Raw genomic sequence first — 22041 nt, 5'->3', positions numbered from 1 at the left:
AAGGTCGATGACTTCCCCATTCCCTTCCACCTGCTGGAAAACTGGAGGAATGTCCACAAGGTGTAGAGTAGGTAAGATGTTCTGAGGGAGGGGCCGACAGACTCCTCCGCTCTCTGACAGGAAGTAAAGGCCTTCCTGGGGGTTCAGCAGAGAATAGACCATCCCCAGGGGATTCCACTACTCAGAGTCTATCCACTGAGGCTGGGGCCACCTCCAGTGAGCAAATTTCTGTGGGAGATTCACTGAATGCTGCAGACCTCACAGAAGAGGATTGTGGCCAGTGCCTTCTCCCAGCTAAAGGAGTATGGACAGCTGGCTAAGTAAAACTTGGGCGAGGCCATGGATGGTGCCAGTGAAGACAGAGCCTCAGTAAGGAAAAGTCCTGTATCTACTATCTTCCTCCCATTCCACCCTTGCCTCCTTCTTTGGCTGCTCCCAGACATTGTTCTCACCTCTCCCACCATGGAGGCCTGGATTTCTGATCTGGCAAAGAAACATCACAAGTGCTTTAACTTTTCTCTTCCTTCTTCATCCAAGAATGAAAGTTCAACAGAGACCAATACAGTACTGCACAAGTGTAGAAATAAACCATCCCCCAGCACCATCCAGGCTGAGAAAAAATGGTGGATATGATACAAGCCTTTGCAATTCTTTCTTTTTTTTTTTTTTTGACATAATCTCACTCTGTCTCCAGGCTGGAGTGCAGTGGCACCATCTCAGCTCACTGCAACCTCTGCCTTCTGGGTTCAAGCGATTCTCCTGGCTCAGCCTCCCGAGTAGCTGGGACTACAGGCACGCACCACCATGACCAGCTAATTGCAATTTTTAAAGAAGAAATTGCTTTAAGGCATCAACATGCTTCTCTTTATGAAACAGACTCCCTAAAAGAAACAGGAGTAAATCTTGGAAAATCTCTTATTTGTATTCTCAGCAGAGCTTGAAAGGACATTGCATTAAGAAAAGGGACATAGTGGCTGGGCGCGGTGGTTCACGCCTGTAATCTCAGCACTTTGGGAGGCCAAGGCGGGTAGATCATGAGGTCAGGAGATCGAGACCATCTTGGCTAACACAGTGAAACCCTGTCTCTACTAAAAACACAAAAAATTATCTGGGCATGGGGGTGGGTGCCTGTAGTCCCAACTACTCGGCAGGCTGAGGCAGGAGAACGGCGTGAACCTCGGAGGCAGAGCTTGCAGTGAGCCGAGATCGCGCCACTGCACTCCAGCCTGGGTGACAGAACTAGACTCTGTCTCAAAAAAAAAAAAAAAAAAAGAAAAGAAAAAAGAAAAAAAAAAAGAAATTTTTATAAACTTCACTGTAAACAATGGAAAGCAGAATATGATCTCCTAAAAAGAAAAGTATGTTATACTAGGATATGGTAATAATCTAAATTTTAAAATCACAGATTATTTTAACAGAACCTGGGGTTGGGGAAATAAAATAGTTTTAAAGCCTCTTAATTTGATTTCTCAGTGTGAAGTCAAATTTGAATGATTTTTAATGGTTACTTAAAAATTAAGCATTCAATGTCTTAAATTTTTTAAAAGTTAACATGCGATAAAAGAGAATAACTGTTTCAAATTACTAGTGAACAAATTAAAATAAAAACACAAATGACAAAGAAAATATTTTTAAAATACAAAAACAAACTTTAAAAACCTTGTAAGATCTCACATATCAGTTACACAATAAATTACAATGAATCAGTGTCATTATTAAAAATAGACTCTCAGTTTAAGTCAAAAACAAAAATTATATTCTACTTACAGGAGAAATACTTGGTAGCAAATGAAACAACATAGAAATATATAGATAAAGTTATACCATTAAAATAGAAATATGATTCAATCAAGTTTGGCAAAATTAATATTAGGAAATAGTTCAAGGCAAAAAGAGTTATGTAAGAAAAGAACAGTAAGCCCTCCCTTATCATCTGAGTGTTTTGATATGTTCTCGGGAACTGTGACTTTAAGCAAAACTACATATAATAAAACCAGTGATTTTTCTTTTTCTTATCAATGGCATAATGTTGAAGGAAATGATATTATTCAGGGCCTGCTAGTTCATTTCACTTTAAAGTCACAGTTTCCAAGAACCTATTGATGATGATAAGTGAGGACTTACTGTAAGTTATGTAATTGAAGATGAAATAGACATAAAATCACAAGCCAAATAAAAATATTTCATTAAAATGTGTAATCAAAAATTATTAGGAATGAAAGGTAAACTTTAAAATTAGTATAGAGATCATTTAAATAATAATATTCAAAAGTTTTATTTATAAGTATATACTGAAATGATGCTACTACTAGTTAGAAATAAACTAATCCTAATACTAAATACAAAATGTTAAAATTGATCACAAATGAGACAAAAAATATCAAAAATTGATCTTATGTAGATAATTCATCAACATTATAAAAATAATTGCAGAAATGTTATGTAAAGAATTGCATAGCAAATATTTACGAAGCTCACATGATATGACCATAAGAAATAAACCACCAGAGAAAACCTTATTGATTTTACACATAACAAGAATGCCTTCTAGCATATGATAATCTGATCTTTGTTCTGAAACTTCTAACCAATGCAATAAAATGGGAAATATAAATAATCTTTGAGAGTTGGAAAGAAAATTATCATTTGCCATTGATATGATAGTCTCCACTAAAAATACAAAAGAATTAATGAAATGACAATTAAGATTAGTGAAACAATTTATATCTTGGCTGGCTTCAAAGTAAATATATGAAAGTAAGTTATTTTTCTATAAACCAACATTACCCAGTTAGAGAAATACAATGGTGTAAATGAAATATGTCATTTAAAATAGAAATTTTAAAATATAAAATACCTAGGAATAAAAAGTGTGAAGAAAACTGTAAAGCTACCCAGAACCACTAAAGAGAGCATCATGGCATAACCTAGTCAAGTTTAAGATTTGTTTCTCCCATGTCCCAGCATTTCCATACCTAGAATATGTACTAGAGAAAAAAAGTACAGTACCCTATAGCATTGTTTCTGATAGCTTCAAACTGGAAACCACCCAATTGTCTATTAAATACATGGGATCAAAAAATCGCAGCATAGTCACACCATGGAGTACTATATAGGAATAAAAATGAAAAACCTGCAGCTTTTTGCAGTCACAAGAACGAATCTTGCAATTACAAACCAAAGAGTCAAGAGAAAAGAAACACATGGCATAAAACTACTCTATAAAGCTGGAAAACAGGCAGCATTCTTTATGGATGCATATATAAGTGGTAACAGTAAATATTAAATAAGTAGAAATCAGGTTAGAGGTAATTTCTAGAAGAGACAGAATAGAGTTTTACATGGGGCACATGAAGGGCTTTCTGGTGTTGATAAAGGTTTTTTTTTTAAAATGATGTTGGTAATAATTACATGGGCTTTTACTCTATGATTACTAAGTAATGTGTATGTATATATATTGTGCAATTTTTATGTTGTATATTTTGTGTCAGGCAGATTGTCTGCATAGTCCCAAACTCTTGATTTCTTCCACTTCTTGACACAATCCTTTGGGACCCTTTCAGCTCTTCATTCTGTAGGCTCAAGTTCTGCCCTGACACCATCCCCAGACCAAGTCCCAACCTTAGGGAGAGTTGAGTCTCAATCTTCCCTTTACTAGGATGGGAAATGCCAACATTCTTTTTGGTTACCCATTCCTGGAGGATGGTTCCAGTTGGCAGGGGCCATAGAAGATTGATGCGCAGCTGTATTTTCCTGTCATTTTGGGCACAGGGGTGAGGATGGAACTTTGCCCCTTTGACAGTTTTAGCTCTAGTCAACTGCGTTAACTTTGACCTCAGGACACCCTTCACCCCACATCCATGAACACGTTGCAACATCAAGCAACTACAAGGTAAGCAGAGGTATGCAGGGCCTTGTGGATTCAGTTTCTTCTCCCACGTGGATGAACAGCAGCAGCGGAAGAGATAGCACCTCTTTTCCAGCCGGACAGTGTGCTGAAACACTTCCTCAGCCTCCTAGCTGTGCCAAAGACATGTAGGGTGGCCTTAGCCAGAAAGGTGAGGCCATCCCAGCCTCCAGCATGGGGTTGCGGAAGTAGATATAGGTGACCCACTAGAGCTGTGAACTCCTTCAACTCTAGCGTTGAAGTGCCATATTCAACGAGCACAGTTCTGGAAAGGTCTCCAGGGACCCCACATCACGTCATGAACTAACCCAAACCTCTAAATCCCCTAAATCTTTCAAAGCTGAGAGAGAGAGAGAATAATTCATCTTTAGGGATTGATATAGACTGGGCTATGATATTTGGAGCCCACTCACTGGGACCCATGGATAGGGTGATTATATAATTGACTATCCAACCAAAGACACTTTTTGAGAGAGAAAGGGCAATTTAAATAATTATCTTGGGACAGCAGTTGACAACTAGGACTGTCCTAGGCAAAGGAAGGTTAAATAATTACCCTAGCCATGGACCATACTTTGAGAAGCACTTTCCAAAGGCCTCTGCCATGTGCAGCTGCTCATAGCCAAGCTCATGCTACACAGGTGGAAAAGCTTCTGGAAAATTGGGGTGCTTCCCTAGAAGACTCAGAATGTTAACAAGGAATAGGGAAGAAAGAGAACTACTGAAGAGCTTGGCACAGGAGGGCTGGCCCAAAACCTGTGTCACAGCACTACCCTGGGCCATTCACACCAAAGCTCATTCCAGAGACCAAAAGTATTTGATGGCCTTCTGTCATACCTTACCTGCCAGGCCACATGCTTGATGGGCTCTTTCCTGAACCTAGACACCCCCAGGGCACCATCATCCTCCCTGATAGAATATTATATTAGAACAATTTGAGGAACATAGACACACTATCCCCAATCCTGTCCCTCAACTGTTTCATCTGTCAGCACCATGGTGTCAGTGAGACCTTCTGATGGAGACTTCCAAGCCACCTGACTGCTTAGGTTAGTCTGCAAGTTGTTCCAGTGTTTTTTAAAAGAGAGGTCCTCCAAATTCAAATCACTTGTTTATGTCCCACTGCTGGCACACCACCTGAATGGGAAGTGTCAGTCTACGACATCAAAGGCCTCTCTTGCTGTATCTGCTACTGACAGTACCGTTGTCCATCTATGTCAAAGGGGCGAATTCTCTTACAAAAATTCACTCCCTCCACTCAATACAGTCCTTTGCATAACAATTAGTTTTTATTCTTGATGCTTTATCACCCATTTCAAGACTGCTAGAGAAATGAGTTATGCAGGATATGACCCCTCTAGTCATCAAAGAGCCAGAGAAAAAGTGTGTGGCTTGAAGCTGAGCAAAGATGCTGCCTTCCAAGTGGGAAGTGACATATGTATGCTGGACATGATTTATCTGCAGAGCTCTCCAACCCTGTCATCCTCCCACTCTAGTTGTGTAGCCCTCATCCTCCCCCAACGTCACCACAATGCCTATCCTCATTTCCACAATTCTGCAGTTCCAAGGCCCTGACCTCCACCTAGGATCTCAGAAACTGATCTGTAAATCCAGGATGGATAGCCTAAATATCAGATTGATAAAGTGTAGGACTCATGAAGATGCTCATAAAAAATTTCTTAGAAGCCAGGTGTGGTGGCTCACACCTATAATCCCAGCACTTTGGGAGGCTGAGGCAGGTGGATTACTAGGTCAGGAGATCAAGACCATCCTGGCTAACACAGTGAAACCCCGTCTCTACTAAAAAATACAAAAAAAATTAGCTGGGCATGGTGGCGGGTGCCTGTAGTCCCAGCTACTTGGGAGGCTGAGGCAGGAGAATGGCATGAACCTGGGAGGCAGAGCTTGCAGTGAGCTGAGATCATGCCACTGCACTCCAGCCTGGGCAACAGAGCGAGACTCTGTCTCAAAAAAAAAAGAAAATTTCTTAGAAGGACTGTTAGATTAATAGCATTCCTGCTTTTTTCTTTTTTACTAATTAATCATTTATCTTAATCTGTTTTATGCTGCTATGACAGAACCAAAGACTGAGTAATTTATAAAGAAAAGTAATTTATTTCTACAGTGCCAGGGTCTGGGAAGGTGCTGGTATCTGGTGAGGGCTTTCTTGCTGCATCATTCCATGACAGAAAGTGAGAGGGTGAGAGAGGGACAAGGGAAGGGAACTGAACTCATTCCATTATCAGTAACCCACTCCTGCAATAACTAACCCACTCCCACAATGACAACATTAATCCATTCATGAGGGCAGAGCCTTCATGACCTAGTCACTTCTTAAAGGTTCTACCTTAACTCCATTGCTTTGGGGATTACATTTCAACATATAAACCTTGGAGGATACATTCAAACTACAGAAACATTCTTCAGTAGAACTTTAATATTACTGTCTTAAAAAATTCTGTCAAATGAACAAAAGATAACCCATAATTACAATACCCTAGTATGACTGCTTTTAACATTTTACTGTATTTCAGCCTTTTTGCTATGTATATAATTTTACAGAGTTGTAATCATACCCAGTATATGATTTTATCATGTTTTCCCACTTACCATTATATTATAGGTATTTTTAATGTTGCTACATAGCCTTCATGGTTGTCATTGTTAATAGCTATGCTGTAATAGTTCACTGAATTGAAGTGCTTTATTTACTTAGCTACCCTATTATCTTTAAACAATTTCTAATTTCCTTTTATAATAAATATGGACATCTTTGTGACAGGGGTGTTCTTTTTCACATCTTGACCTACGTTTCACATAGTGTTACAATTACTTGACCAAAGAATACAAACCTTTTGTCTCTTCACGTATATTTCCAAAAGATTTTTAAAAGGTGCATTAATTTACTCTGCAGCTGGTGTAAATGACGACTATTTTGTCATTGTTTTCTTGAGAGTAGAGCTTCCAAAGGTAGGGATATGGGGCTAGGAGGAAGAAATCCAGCACCAAAGCCTGGGCCATGCATTCTGTAAAGAACCCCGGTTCTCACTGGTACACTGGTTTTATTTTTCTCTGTTTCTTGCAGACTGAGCAATTGATAACTCTGTGGGTCCTCTTTGTTTTTACCATTGTTGGAAACTCCGTTGTGCTTTTTTCCACATGGAGGAGAAAGAGGAAGTCAAGAATGACCTTCTTTGTGACTCAGCTGGCCATCACAGGTAAGTCACTATGCAAGTGAGAGGAGGAAGCTGTATGTGAAGTCCCTATGGCTTCCTGCTTTTAATGAATTTTATCAAAAAAAAAAAAATGTAACATCGGTCAATTTGGGAATAATTTCTGAAAGAATATAAAACCCATGTTTGAATATTTCCTCTGGCATACTTAACACATATGAATGCCTCTAAGATTTCATTATAAAAGTAACTCACTACACTAATGGAAATACCATTATCAGTACCACCAAATGGTTCTATAGGGTTTCCCTGTTTTTATACACAATAGCCTCCATAGTTCACTAAGGTGATATTACCATATCATCCTGCATTATGAGCTTAAGGAATACATCCAGAAAATGTACCAGCACTATCTCTATTCAATCATTAATGTTAAGTCTTGAGTACTTTGCAGATTAAAGCCTGTGGACATTGCTTTTGAAATGCAAATGATGTGTAACACCACTACTGGGGGTAGTATAATGAAGTAATATAATCTCAAGGATCAGGATGCTTAAGTGTAGACTTTGGAAATGACCATTCAGTAGAAGAGTGAGCACAGCACACCTAGTAGAGGAATGATGAAATATTCTCAAAGAAGAAAATGATCTGTGAAAGTAAGAGCCCCATAGACATGAGTAGAGCTCCTGTTCAAAAGGAAAAGAAAAACACAACCAGGGAAAGAGTCCTGTTCTACAGGCCAGAAAGAAAGTGAGAAAATGAGATTCACAGAAGGTCCAGCATAAGCCACACTTGGAGTCCTAAGCTCTGGGAGCAAGATGGCTGTTATATTAGCTTGATTTGGATCAGACTATAGAAAAAAAATGCAAAAAGAAAAATTTAAATATTAAATGCTTACAAGGAGTGAGGGTAAATGACTTTCAGAAAGGGCTGTTTGGTACATTTCAACCTGTACTGTTATCTCAGCTGTAGTAATGGTGGTGGAGCTCTTTGGAATTTAGTCTTGAGCCATAATATTTCAAAAATATATGACACTGTAACTTACAAGAGAACCTTAGCCATACATTGTTGGTAACCTGAAATTCCCCTTTTTCTTTCTAACAAAGTATAACAAGCCCACCTGCTTGAGCTGGGCTGCAGTGGCCAGGGTAAACATCCAAGGCACCAGTGAAAAATACAGAGAAGGTAAAAGGAGCAAGAGTTCTGAAGATGGAACCTGGGATGGAGGAAAGTTTCTTCAATCTTTCCTACCAACAGGAACTCCAATTTTTCACTCTTATAATTGTAGAAGTAGAGGTAATTAGGATCATCCAGCAAATGCTTAGAGGCAAATATCCCTGGATGAGGATAGCACAACTTATTTTCATCATATTTCTTTGATTACAGTGTGGTAATGCATGTTGTATGGAACTATGTATTCTTTTAGAATGAAAGGATTTAGAGGTGGCAAGAACATCAGCTTGAAATTTAAAGTTTTTTCATAAACAATAAACAAATGATAATTGAAAATTCACTACATATTATCAAAGAGAAAAGTTGTATGCTCTATTCTAATTCATAGTCGTTGTATTAATCTGGCTTAATTTCATATACATCTCCTAGACAGTGTTTTTATTTGTTAATTGTTTCTAGAAAAACTCTAAGGGTCAGGTCAGAAGCATTTTAAATGAAGAATTCCTGAAGTGAAAAACATTGCCAAAGGTCTAGGATTGAAGCTCAACCTTCTGAGATTGAATTTATATGTTATTGAAATTTCCTTCATCCACATTTCACCATGATCACAGATCCTTTGGTAAAGGAGGTGAGAATACATACCTGAGTCTTGAGTATGCATATAAAAGTTACCCAGGCATCCAATGAGGGGCCCTGTGCCTTGAGACGTATATAAAAATGTGGTTTGAGTCCCCCATCGTATGTCAATGTCCTCCTTAAGATTTCTTCAAATTCTTAAGGAATTTATATTTTTACTTCTCTCTTTTGCTTCTTGTAAAAATATAAATTCTTAAAAATTTATTCTTTTTTTACAAGAATTTACAAGAATTCTTTAAAATTCTTGTAAAAAAAATTAAAAAGAATTTACAAGAATTCTTTAAAATTCTTGTAAAAAAAATTCTTGAGGAATTTATATTTTTACTTCTCTCTTTTGCTTCTTGCTTCCTCCTTCCACTAAATTCTTGCTCTCTCTCACCAGTATCTCATCTTTCTGAGCTCCTCTTTTTTTGTGGTTGTTTCACGCTGTCCCTAACAAGGCACTCAAGGCACCCTCGTTTCCTTTATTTTCTTTAAAATCATCCACAAAAGTATGACTGTCTACGTTTAAAGGACTTTTCTGAATATTTCAGGTAATATAAGGATATTGTGTCATAGAAAAGTGAATATCTTAAGAGCAAATATTTCACTTTCTCAGAACATTCAGCTGCCATCAGAAATGTTTCATTTTGATCATGCCACTGCACTCCAGCCTGGGTGACAGAGTGAGACTCCATCTCAAAAAAAAAAGAAAAAAGAAATGTCTCAGTTTTACCTTGCTTCAGCCTCACTATTCTACTCTATCTTCTAAATGTCTAGTATCTTGTGCCAAAAAATTTTAATACTTTCCTCTGTTTTTTGTTTTGCTTTGTTCTTACCACCACCAAACCGTGATCTCAGAGACCCCACAATTTCCAAAAAACAAGTATCGGGCTTTTTTTTTTTAACAAACGAAGTTGCTCCCTAAAAAAGAACCCTGGAACTAGTTACAATGATAAGCAGACAAAGAAAAATACACATTCATATTCATAGTTACATATGTCATGGCTAAAAATAAATTATTCTGAATTGTATAAAACCATAATATATACAGTGATAACTCAATAGTATATCGTATTAGTCTGTTCTCACACTGCTATGAAGAAATTCCCGAGACCGGGTAATTTATAAAGGAAAGAGGTTTAGCTGACTCAGAGTTCTGCATTGCTAGGGAGACCTGAGGGAAGTGTTAATACAATCATGGCAGAAGGCAAAGAAGAAGCAGGTACCTTCTTCACAAGGCAGCAAGGTGGAGTGAGTGCAAGCAGGGGGAATGTCAGATGCTTACAAACCATCAGATCTTGTTAGACTCACTCATTATCACAATAACAGCATAGGAAAACCACCCTCATGATCCAATTACCTCCACCTGGTCCTGCCCTTGACACATGGGGGTTATTACAATTCGAGGTGAGTTTTGGGTGGGGACACAGAGTCAAACCATATCATATATTATGTACTGTGCTTGCAAAAATTTCAAACTGGTTTTAGGCCAATACTCCTACTACAATAAGTAGAAAAGCTGGACAAAATTTAAACATTTGTTAGAAGGTATCACATAGCTGCCAAAGACAACTAAGACTTGAGGGGCCAAGATTTCATAGAGCAAAAAATTGCATGAGATAAATACATTATTTGACACCACTATCCCCTTAAAGTATTAGCTGATTTAAAAGCAGAAACTGGAAGACTGAAAACCTGAGTAGAGCTTTGGGCAGTTTCATTGGACTGATGGGGCAAAAATTAATCTGCCAAAGCATAGTGGCTTTGATAAATATTCCAGGGTTTCTATTGGCACTGCTGAAAAGATACAACCTACAACTAAGAGTGAACTAAAAATGGATCAGCCCTCATCAAAAAATGAAATACAACCCCAAACCTGAATGAAATCAGATGATCTACCTCTGCATGCACACAAACCATCTGCCAGTGCAAAAATAAATCTTCTTTGGAGGAAGAAGGCATTATCCCATCATCAAATTAACTACAATTTTCCATGCACAATGTTCAGCACTTGATTAAAAAATAACCAGGAATGTAAAAATACAAGAATTGATGAAAAACATGGAGAAAAATAGATAACAAAGAGTTGCACAAGAGATCCATCTATTGGCGTTATCAAGATACAGAATTTACAACTGTTGCTCATCTGTTTAGAAACTACAAAATAAGATTAAAGGTTGAATGTCCTATCTCCAGGCTTTTGATGCACCTGCCCCCTTAATATTGGAGCTTGAGCACACAAAGAACTCCCTTTCCACACACAGAACTTGGTGTAGTGGCAGTCCACTCCATGCCTGGATGTAATTCCAGCCATTTAACACACCTGCCCCAATGGACTAGGAGTTTGAGCTACCTCTTCCTCCCATGCAAATACCTTGTTGTGGCTGCAGTTTCTCTGCTCTTTCCCCAGACATATCACCCAACTCGAGGTGCACCTGCTCCTCCAGATCAGGACCTTGAGCTACTCCTACGTTCCCCAGGAAAACTTTGTGGCAGCAGTGGTTTCTCTCCACCTTGCTGGGGCATATTTCCAGGCATTTGGCACACCTGATTGTCTAAATTAGAAGCATGACCTGCCCCTCCCTGCAGAGATCTTGGTAGAGCAAAGATCTCTTCACTCGATGCCCAGACATATTTCCAGGCATTTGAAGAACCAACTCTTCTAGATTAGGAATTTAAGCTTCCCCCACTTCCTGTGCAGAGAACTTGGGACAGTGGAGGTTTCCAGACTCTATGCCTAGGCACATCTCCAGGCACTTGGCAGCTGCCCACCAGACCCTGCCTCAGAGCTAATGCTTCTGCCTGCCATTGGGAGAACTGTAGGAGAGCTTGCTTAGTCTATCCCACCCATCTTGGCCCCCACTCCAGAACTAAGCAGGGAGCTCAGACCACTGTGCATTCCACAGATCAGCCCGTTGCCCAAGTCAACAGAACTTCTCCCAGTAAACAAGAAACAAGCATATATCCATTTGAGTCAGGTGCAGCTGAACTTTATCCATAAGCATCACCTACTGGCCTGGAGGTTGAACTGCACAATACAATAAGAAATCTGGGGCCAGGCACAGTGGCTCAGGCCTGTAATCCCAGCACTTTGGGAGGCCAAGGTGGGCAGATCACGAGGTCAGGAGATGCAGACCATCCTGGCTAATACCGTGAAACCCCGTTTCTACTAAAAATACAAAAAATTAGCTGGGCATGGTGGTGGACGCCTGTAGTCCCAGCTACTCAGGAGGCTGAGGCAGGAGAATGGCATGACCCCGGGAGGTGGAGCTTGCAGTGAGCCAAGATTGTGCCACTGCACTCCAGCCTGGGCGACAGAGCCAGACTCTGTCAAAAAAAAAAAAAAAAAAGAAAGAAAGAAAGAAAGAGAAAGAAAGAAGAAAGAAAGAAAAAGAAAGAAAAAAGAAAGAAAGAAAGAAAGAAAGAAGGAAAGAAAGAAAGAAAGAAAGAAGGAAAGAAAGAAAGAAAGAAAGAAAGAAAGAAAGAAAGAAAGAAAGAAAGAAAGAAAGAAAGAAATAAATCTGGGCAGGGCATGGTGGTTTATGCCTGTAGTCCCAGCACTTTGGGAGGCTAAGGCCGGCAGATCACTTGAGCTTAGGAATTCGTAACCAACCTGGGCAACATAGTGAGACCCTCGTCTCTGCAAAATATTTTTTAAATTAGCCAGGCATGGTGGTGCACACCTGTAGTCCCAGTTGCCAGGGAGGCTGAGGTGGGAGAATTATTGGTGCCCAGAAGGTCAAGGCAGCAGTGAGCCAAGATCATGCCACTGCACTCCCGTCTGGGTAACAAAGTGGGACCCTATCTCAAAAAAACAAAATAAAAGGAAAAGAAAACAAATCTGATGACATAAGTGCACAGCACTGGAAAATGTAATAAGCATCCCGAGACCTCTGCCACCCCAGCCTTATAGGAGGCAGTGAGCCTGCTCACATACCCAGTACACGGCTACTACAACCAGCACTTGGGAAAGCCACCATACAAAGACTATCCATTACCGAGAAATGCTTATACAGACTCGTTGCCACTGAAAGCACCCAGAACCAAATCCAAAGGACTTTACACAACATAAACTATAGACATCTCCTCAGAAGAGGAAGAAAGTCACATCCCAATAAAAGCAAATTAAAAAAAAAAAATGAGAGATAGCTTATGTGGATGAGAAGGAACCAGAGAAATAACTCTGAAAGTATGAACAAAATAGAGTGCTACAACACCCCCAAAGGATCACACTAACTCTCCAGTAATGGATTCTAACCAAGATCACATATTTGAAGTATCACGTAAAGAGTTCAAAATATTGATTTTTAAAAAGCTCAATGAGATCCAAGAGAAAATTGAAAACCAACACAAAGAAAACAATTCAGGACATGCAAGAAGAGATAGATACCACTAAAATAAAAGAACTGGACATTTAAAAATTATTGAAAGAATAACAAAATAAAAGTGAAAGATTCAACAATAGGCTAGACCAAGTGGAAGAAAGACTTTCAGAACTAGAAGACATCTTTTGAATTAAACCAGTAAGAAAAAAATACAGAAAAATGAATTTTAAGAAATGCCCAATGCCTTTGAGAAATATGGGATTATGTAAAGCATCCAAACCTACAATGTATAGGTATTTCAAAGGGTGAAGAAGAAAAAGTATGGCAAACCTATTTGAGGAAATAATTCAGAAAAGCTTCTTTGGTCTTGGGAGAGATTTAGAAACCCACATACAAGAAACTCAAAGAACTCCTAGAAGACACATTGTGAGAAGAACATCACCAAGATATATTGTCATCAGACTATCCAAAGTCAACATGAAGGAAAAAATCCTACTAGTGTCCAGAGAGAAGTGTCTAATCACCTATAAAGGAAATTTCATAAGACTAATAGTGGACTTCTCAGCAGAAACCCTACATGCCAGAAGAGATCAGGGGCCTATTTTTAGGCTCCTTAAAGAAAAAATATGCCAGCCAAGATTTTCACATCCTGCCACGCTAAGCTTTATAAATGAAGAAGAAATCAAGTCTTAACCAGACAAATAAATGCTAAGGGAATTTGTCAATACTGGACCAGACTCACAAGATATGCTCAAAGGAGTTCTAAACATGGAAACAAAAGAACAATACTCATCATCATAAAAGGACACACAAATACAAAGCTCACAGATCCTGTAAACCAACAACACAATTGAAACTCCAAGACAAGTAACAACACTGTGACAGGAACACAACCTCACATATTAATATTAATCTTGAATGTAAATGGCCTAAATATTCCACTTAAAATATAGAGTGGAAAATTGGATTAAAAAGAGACTCAACCATCTACTACCTACAAGATACCCACTTACTGACTAAAGACAGCTATAGACTCAAAGTAAAGGGGTGGGAAAATATATATCATGCAAATGGGAAAAAAAGCAAGCAGGAGTAGCCATTCTTATGTTAGATAAAAGAGACATTAAACCACCAACAATAATAAAACAAGACAAAGAATGGCATCATATAATGATAAAAGGTTCAATACGACAAGAAGATTGAACTATTGTAAAGTATACATGACCAACACTGGAGAGCCCAGATTTGTAAAAATTATGACTACATATAAAAACCAAGATTAATAGAAAAAAAATAGTGGTCTTCAATACTCTGCTGACATCAGTAGACAGATCATCAAGGCAGGAAATCAACAAAAAATCTCTGGACTTAGTCTGGGTACAGTAACTGACTCTTGTAATCCCAGCACTTTGAGGGGCTGAGGTGGTAGGATTGTTTGAGGCCAGTAGTTCAAGACCAGCTTGGGCAATATACTGAGACCCAATTCCACAAAATAAATAAATGAATACATAAATAAAAATTAATTAAGCATAGTAGCGCATGCCCATAGTCTTAGCAACTTGCAAGGCTGAGCTGGAAGGATTGTGTGAGTGCAGGAGTTTGAGGTTACAGTAAGCACCACTGCAATCCAGCCTGGGCAAAAGAGTGAGACCCTGTCTCCTAAAATACAAAACAAAATGAAACAAAACAAAAAGAAAGAAACTCTGGACTTAAACTATATATAGACCAAATGGACCTAATAGACATTTACAGAACGTTTCATTTAATAACTGTAAAATATACATTCTTCTCATCTGTGCATGGAACATTCTCCCAAATTGACTTTATTCTTAGCCATAAAGCAATTCTCAATAAATTCAAAAAAATTGAAATCATATCAAGCGTTTTCTTAAACCATAGTGGAATAAAATTATAAATCAAACCAACAGGCACCTTCAAAAATATACAAGAACATGAAAACTAAGCAATTTGCTCCTGAATGACCTTTTGGTAAACAATAAAATTAAGACAAAAATAAAAAAAAAATTCAAAATGAATGAAAGTAGAGATACAACATACCAAAACCTCTGGGTTATAGTGAAAGCAGTTCTAAGAGAAAAGTTTATAGAATTCAATGCTTACACTAAAAGATAGAAAGATCTCAAATTAATAACCTAACATTACACCTCTAAGGAACAAGGAAAGCAAGAACAAGCCAAGTCCAAAGTTAGCAGAAAAAAAAAGAAATATAATAACAAAGATCAGAGCACAATGACATGAGATTGAGATTTAAAAAAAGATTCAAAAAGTCAACAAAACAAAATGTTGGATCTTTGAAAAGATAAATGCAATTGGCAGCCTTCTAGCCAGATGAAACAAGAAACAGGAGAGATGACTCAATTAAGTACAACCAGAAACAATAAAGGTGATTGATATAGTTTGGATGTGTGTCCCAGACCAAATCTCATGTTGAAATACAATCCCCAGTGTTGGAGGTAGGGCGTGGTGGAAGGTGATTATATCATGGAGGCAGATTTCTCATTAATGGTTTAGGACCATCCCCCTTGGGCTACTGCCCTCATGATAGTGAATGAGTTTTTGTGAGATCTGGTGTAGCTCTCTCTCTCTTCATTCTTCTATGGCCATGTGATATGCCTGCTCCCTCTTCGCTTTGCCTTCCATTATGATTGTAAGCTTCCTGAGGCCTTCCAAGAAGCCAAGCAGATGCCAGCATCATACTTTCTGTACAGCCTGCAGAACTATGAGCCAATTAAACCTCTTTTCTTTATAAATTACCCAGTCTCAGTTACTTCTTTATAGCATTGTGAGAATGGACTAATGCAGTGAAATTACAACTGATACTATAGAAATAAAAAAATATCATCAGAGATGACTATGAACACCTCTATTCACACAAATTAGAAAACCTGAAGGAAATGGATAAATCCCAGAAACATACAACCCCCCAAGATTGAACCAGGAAGTAGAAATCCTGAATAGACCAATAGCAAGTAATGAAATCACATCGGTAATAAAAAATCTTCCAACAAAAAAATCTCAAGACCAGACAGATTCACAGCTGAATTTTATCAGATGTACAAAGAAGAGCTGGTACCGATCTTGCTGAATCTATTCCAAAACATGAATGTGCAGCAATTCCTAACTGTTTCTATAAAACCAGTATCACCCTGATACCAAAATCATACAAAGACGCAACAACAACAACAACACAAAAAAAAACCACTACAGGCCAATAACCCTGATGGGCATAGTTGCAAAATTCCTCATCAAGATACCAGCAAACCAAATCCAACAGCACATTAAAAAGATAATACATCACAATCAAGTGAGTTTTATTCCAGGGATGCAAGGATGATTCAACATATGCAAATCAATAAAATCAATAGACATGATTCACCACATTAATAGAACTAAAAACAAAAACCATATGATCATCTCAATACAATAAGGCTTCAATAAAATCCATCATCTTTTGATAATAAAAACCCTCAACAAATTAGGCATCTAAGGAACATACCTCAAAATAAGAGCCATCTATTACAAACCTACAGCCAACATTATACTGAATGAGGAAAAATTGAAAGCATTATCCCTTAAAACTGGAACACAATGAGGATGTCCACATTCACCACTCCTATTCAACATAGCACTGAAATTCCTAGCCAGAGAAATCAGGAAAGAAAAAGAAATGAAAGGAATCCACACTGGAAAAAAAAAGTCAAATTACCAGATTATCTCTGTTCAGTAATGACATGATTGTATACCTAGAAAACACTCTACAGACTCCAAAAGACTCCTAGACTTAACAAACAACTTCAATAAATTTTCAGGATACAAAATCAACTTATAAAAATCAGTAGCATGTCTATACACCAATAATCTTCAGGCTGAGAACCAAATCAAGAACTTGATCTTCTTAACAATCGCCACAAAAAATAAAATAAAATAAAATAATAAAACACCTAGGAATACTTTTAACCAAGGAGATGAAATATCTCTACAAGGACAACTACAAAACGTGATGAAAGAAATTGCAGATAACACACATGACTGGAAAAACATCCCGTGCTCATGGATTGGAAAATTTAATATCATTAAAATGACCATACTTCCCAAAGCAATCTACAGATTCAACACAATCCCTATCATATTACAAATGTCATTTTTCAGAGAATTAGAAAAACAAGATTAAGGTTTATATAGAATTTTAAAAGACCCTGAATAGCCAAAGCAATTCTTTTTTTGAAATGGAGTCTCACTCTGTCACCAGGCTGGAGTGCATTGGCACGATCTTGGCTCACTGTAACCTACACCTCCTGGGAACACAGTAAGGGAAGGAAAATAACTTTGTTGTGGAGAGGGCAAACCAAGGAAGGTCAGAAAGACATAGAGATGGTGGAAGCTCAAGGAACCAGAGGTCGTCCCAAAGTCATTAGGTGGATGTAACGAGAGCACCCGAACAACAGAGCTGGAAGGAAGGAAGGAAGGATATGTTTAGGAAGCAAGATATTCCCAGATGAATATTGCAGAGGTGGTATAACTCAGTGCAACGATCGTACTGGGTAGCCAAGGTAGGGTGGCACGGAAAGTCACTAGCAAACATGGCCACAATAATGGAAACTAAACTTTGTGTTTACCATGCACCAGGCTCTGTGCTACATGCTTTCTGTAGATTATCTCATTTAATCCTCACACAGGGATTTAAGCCTCAAATTTTTCTCAGAGAAGACATACAAATCCCAAGTAAGAGCATGAAAAGATGTTCATTAGCATTGGTCATCAGAGGAAATGCAAATCCAAAGATCAGGGAGATACCACTTCACACCCACAAGAATGGCTATTCCCCTATAAAATAATATACTAAATCACTCTTTAAAACATAACATTTTCCACAAACTCACCTCTTTGAATCCACATTTTGCTTTGCCAGTGTTTTATGTTATTCAGACATGAGTTTGAATCTCAGCATTTCTACTTCTGAGCCCTATGACCTAGGAAAAGTGACAATTTCTCTGAATATCAATTTCCCAATCCAAAATATGGGAATACCTCTTGGAGTTGTGGTGAGGATTAAATAAGATAATGAATATAAAGTGCCTAGTACAGTAAGAGGCATATTATTGTTCAATAATTGCTAGCTGTGAATGCTACTGCTATAGTTATTCCATTCACTGTAGAAATGGTTAATTTAAACTCCTTCAAGTAACTTACTAAAGAGTGAAAGTTCTCCAAAAGGCTTGAATTTCATTGCAAACCTATTTCCTTGTTATCCTCTTTTAGTCAGGACAATAAACTTTGCTCAGGTGTGTCTTTGGCTCTCAAGCATTGCTTTAAAGAATGACCAGACTTTGTCATATAACATTCTTAAAGGAGTTCAGGACATGCCCCCAAATATGCTGCTTTCATATATTGATTATTTTTAGCTGATGGCACTTCAACAGCAAATGCAAGAGAGGCTTTCTCTGAACTCAGCTGCCTAAAAACAGATCCTCCAAAATAAATTCAATTGCCATATATCCTCTCCCTGGGAGTTTTATTAATCAGGAAAGATACACTTTTATCACAAAACAGGAAACTGGAAGTCAACACCACCTACAGAAAAAACTTTTTCATAAATTATTATATCTCCCATTGATTCTTCTAAAAACCCATTCATCTTTCCCCAAAATCATTTACTCCACCCTAAGTGGCTTACATCACCCCTCTCCATCCCGTTAACACAGTATGTAAGCTCTCAAATCTCATCTCTTTTAGGAGTATTCATTATTTTCCTGTGGCACCCCATGAACATAATATTAAAATAAATATGCCTTCTCTCTTATTAATCTGCCTGTTGTCAGTTTATTTCATAGACACAGCTATCGAACCTAGGAGAGTACAGGGAAATTCTTTCCTCCCCTATACCCTTAAATCATAAGATTCAACTGACATCATCAATGAAACAAACATTCGGAAGACTAAATTCAGAGACATTATATCTGGCTTTTCTGAGGGAGAATAATAAGAACTAATAGGCATTGTCAGATAAGGCAATACAGATGTTTTTCATTAAAGAATGTTTTTCACCATGACCCACATCTTGAAAACACCTTCCTAATTAAAGACCAGTAGTCTTGAGTGATTCTTTGAAGAACATTTTTACTTCCATTTGGTCTTTTCTTTATTGAGTTGATGAATCTGCTGGAATTAGATTCAGCACGCATAACATAAAATCCAAATAATGCTGGCTTAAGTTCACAAGGATTTATTTTTATCTTATGTAAAGAAGTCCAGAGTTAGGTAATCCAGGGCTCGTGCTGCATTTTCTTATCATTGGGAACCCAGGCTCCTCTGTATTTCTACTGTATTAAAGGACTGTCACCCTCAAGTTCAGCTCATGGTACAGATGGCTGTTGGTTCAAGATGACTGCTAGAACATCTGTCATCATGCCCAAATTCTAGCCAGCAGGAAGGAAGAAGGGAGGAAGGACAGAGGGGCCCGTATCAGCTCTTTGTCCTCCTCTTAATTGGCATTGCTAGAATTCCCGCACATTAGTTTTTCCTTGCATCTCAATGGTAACATCTAAGTGAAAAAAAGCCTGGGAAATATTTTCAGTTATTATTATTTTTTTAACCCAGGCCCATTGGCCAGAATAAAACCAGCTTCCTTTTCCTAAGGAAGAAGGAGAAAATAGAATTAAGAAGCAGTCTCTGGTATAGCTTGTTGTCCATACTTTTACCTCCATCCAGAACTGAGAAGTTTAGACAACAAATCTCTTTTTGTCTACCCATTCCCTGCTTTGAGAATGCTTCTTCCAGAGTGCTGCGCTCTCTTCTAGTGACCTATTATCTTGGCAGGCTGCACTTTTCACACCCTCCAAAGGCTGCAGTGATCCATTGGATGATTGTTCCATTATGTAGATAAGTTCCTATTGCTGGCTGTTTATGCTTTTCTCCCATTTTTAGGCTATTAGCAATCCTGCAATAAACATTCTCATAAGTAAATTTGTATGAGAATTCTGTATTATTTATTTAGAAAAAGTTTATAGAAGTGGACTTACTGCATCAAAGAAAGGCACTTTTGTGGCTTTTGAATTGTCTAATGTCTTTTTTGGTTACCCAAGTTAAAAGATGATGGAAAATGTCAGGGGACAAATGCTCTAGAATCCGCTAGCATAGACCTACACTAAGTCTTGTTCAAAAAGGTCCCTGTAAACAAAACCCTAGTTGACTTGCAGTAGCTACAGAATCATAACTGGTTTTTTGAGAGCAGAGATTCTCTCTGTTCCTCCCTTAGTGATACTTAGCCAGCTACTGGTAATTTGCTTATTATCAAAAGGAGCAGCCAGGCGCAGTGGCTCATGCTAGTAATCCCAGCACTTTGGGAGGCCAAGGTGGGCGGATCACGAGGTCAGGAGATCGAGACCATCCTGGCTAACACGGTGAAACCCCGTGTCTACTAAAAATACAAAAAATCAGCCAGGCGTGGTGGCGGGCGCGGTGGCAGGCGCCTGTAGTCCCAGCTACTCCAGAGGCTGAGGCGGGAGAATGGCGTGAACCCGGGAGGCAGAGCTTGCAGTGAGCCCAGATCGAGCCACTGCCCTCCAGCCTGCGCGACAGAGCAAGACTCCGTCCCAAAATAAATAAATAAAGCATTTTTTTTTTCACTTTAGCCAGCGCATCAGAGAAGAATCCACACCTGATTGTCTTATTTTACCCCCTACAATGCCCAGAGCAGTATTCACACATTCATGAAAAGGAAACACATCACTTAGAACATTCGAATGGAGGACGTGTTTTTATTTTGCTCTTCTATGTTTTACCTCCACTGCTCCACAATTTTGATCCCTTCAAAAAAAAAAATCTTAACGAATTATTCTCTATATATTCTATTAGGAATCTTGGCTGCAGACTTAATCTTGAGGTTAGAAAGAAAATAGATCTTGAAGCCACTATTTTGGCACATTCTGTAATTCTTAGAATTTCCATTCTAACAATTTTCTGGATGAATTTAATAACCGTTTATATTTTATGAGCTAAAGTACCAATTAAAATTTATTATTCATTTATCATCTTTAAGGCTTACTTGTCTGTTTTATTCAAATGCAATAAAAAAGGGGAACTAATAAGAGTAACTCCCGATGAGTGTTCAACAAAGAAAAGAAAACATTTTTTTGGCACACATTCAAATCATTTCCTTTTTCTGGTAGGGCCAAATCTTTTCATATTGGGAAAGGAAATTAGCTTTGCTTCATAGCACTTTCTGAAGAGCAATTTACTAATGAACTTAGGAATTCTCTGCCCTCATAACCCTCCTATACATTACCTGAATGCAGAGAAACTTGAGACGTTCAGCAAGCGAGGTGAGGCCAGGAGCGTTGAGGGGTCCAGGTCCATCTGTGGAGTTCACTGCCACTTTCCTGTGTGGATTTCAGTCCTTGTTTTCCTGGGTTTTCAGTTGCATTCTCAATACATTATTTTTATTCATAGTGAAAATATTGAAGACTGAATTTTTTCTGAATTCATACAATTTATATGACATATTTTTTATTTTCTAAATATTTTACTGTTGAAGTAGTTCCTCTTTCGCACACAAAAACTAATAGTTTTTGCTCTTTTTTTAATTTCTAGGTGACCTTTTCTTTAATATTTTGTAATTCACATTTAATTTCATTGCCTTGTAGTCAAGGAATATTTCTGAAAGGACTTCTGCTCTTTGGAACTTATTAAGAGTGTCTTTGAGGTTTAATATGTAATTATTATCTTAAAAATATTTAATGTATACTAAAATGTAAGACACAATTTATACTGTGGAATTAAACAAAGACTATCCAAATGAGAACAAGCAATGGCTATTTACTCAGAG

General features: G+C 38.1%; 1 protein-coding gene across 5 annotated transcripts in view; it reads left to right on the top strand.

The window, feature by feature from the left end:
• The window catches only part of NPSR1 (neuropeptide S receptor 1), a 208897-nt gene that overhangs the window by 19453 nt on the left and 167403 nt on the right, over positions 1-22041 (top strand). For all 5 annotated transcript variants that reach the window (XM_032758341.1, XM_032758340.1, XM_032758342.2 and 2 more), the window contains exon 2: positions 6993-7125. In XM_032758341.1, the coding sequence (XP_032614232.1) occupies positions 6993-7125 (133 nt within the window). The remainder of the gene's footprint in view (positions 1-6992; positions 7126-22041) is intronic.

This window comes from Hylobates moloch, unplaced genomic scaffold, assembly GCF_009828535.3.
Source record: "Hylobates moloch isolate HMO894 unplaced genomic scaffold, HMol_V3 SCAFFOLD_1, whole genome shotgun sequence".
Classification (NCBI taxonomy): domain Eukaryota; kingdom Metazoa; phylum Chordata; class Mammalia; order Primates; family Hylobatidae; genus Hylobates; species Hylobates moloch.
The sequence above is the reverse complement of the archived record's forward strand: the minus strand, read 5'-3'. Positions and strand labels throughout refer to the sequence as shown.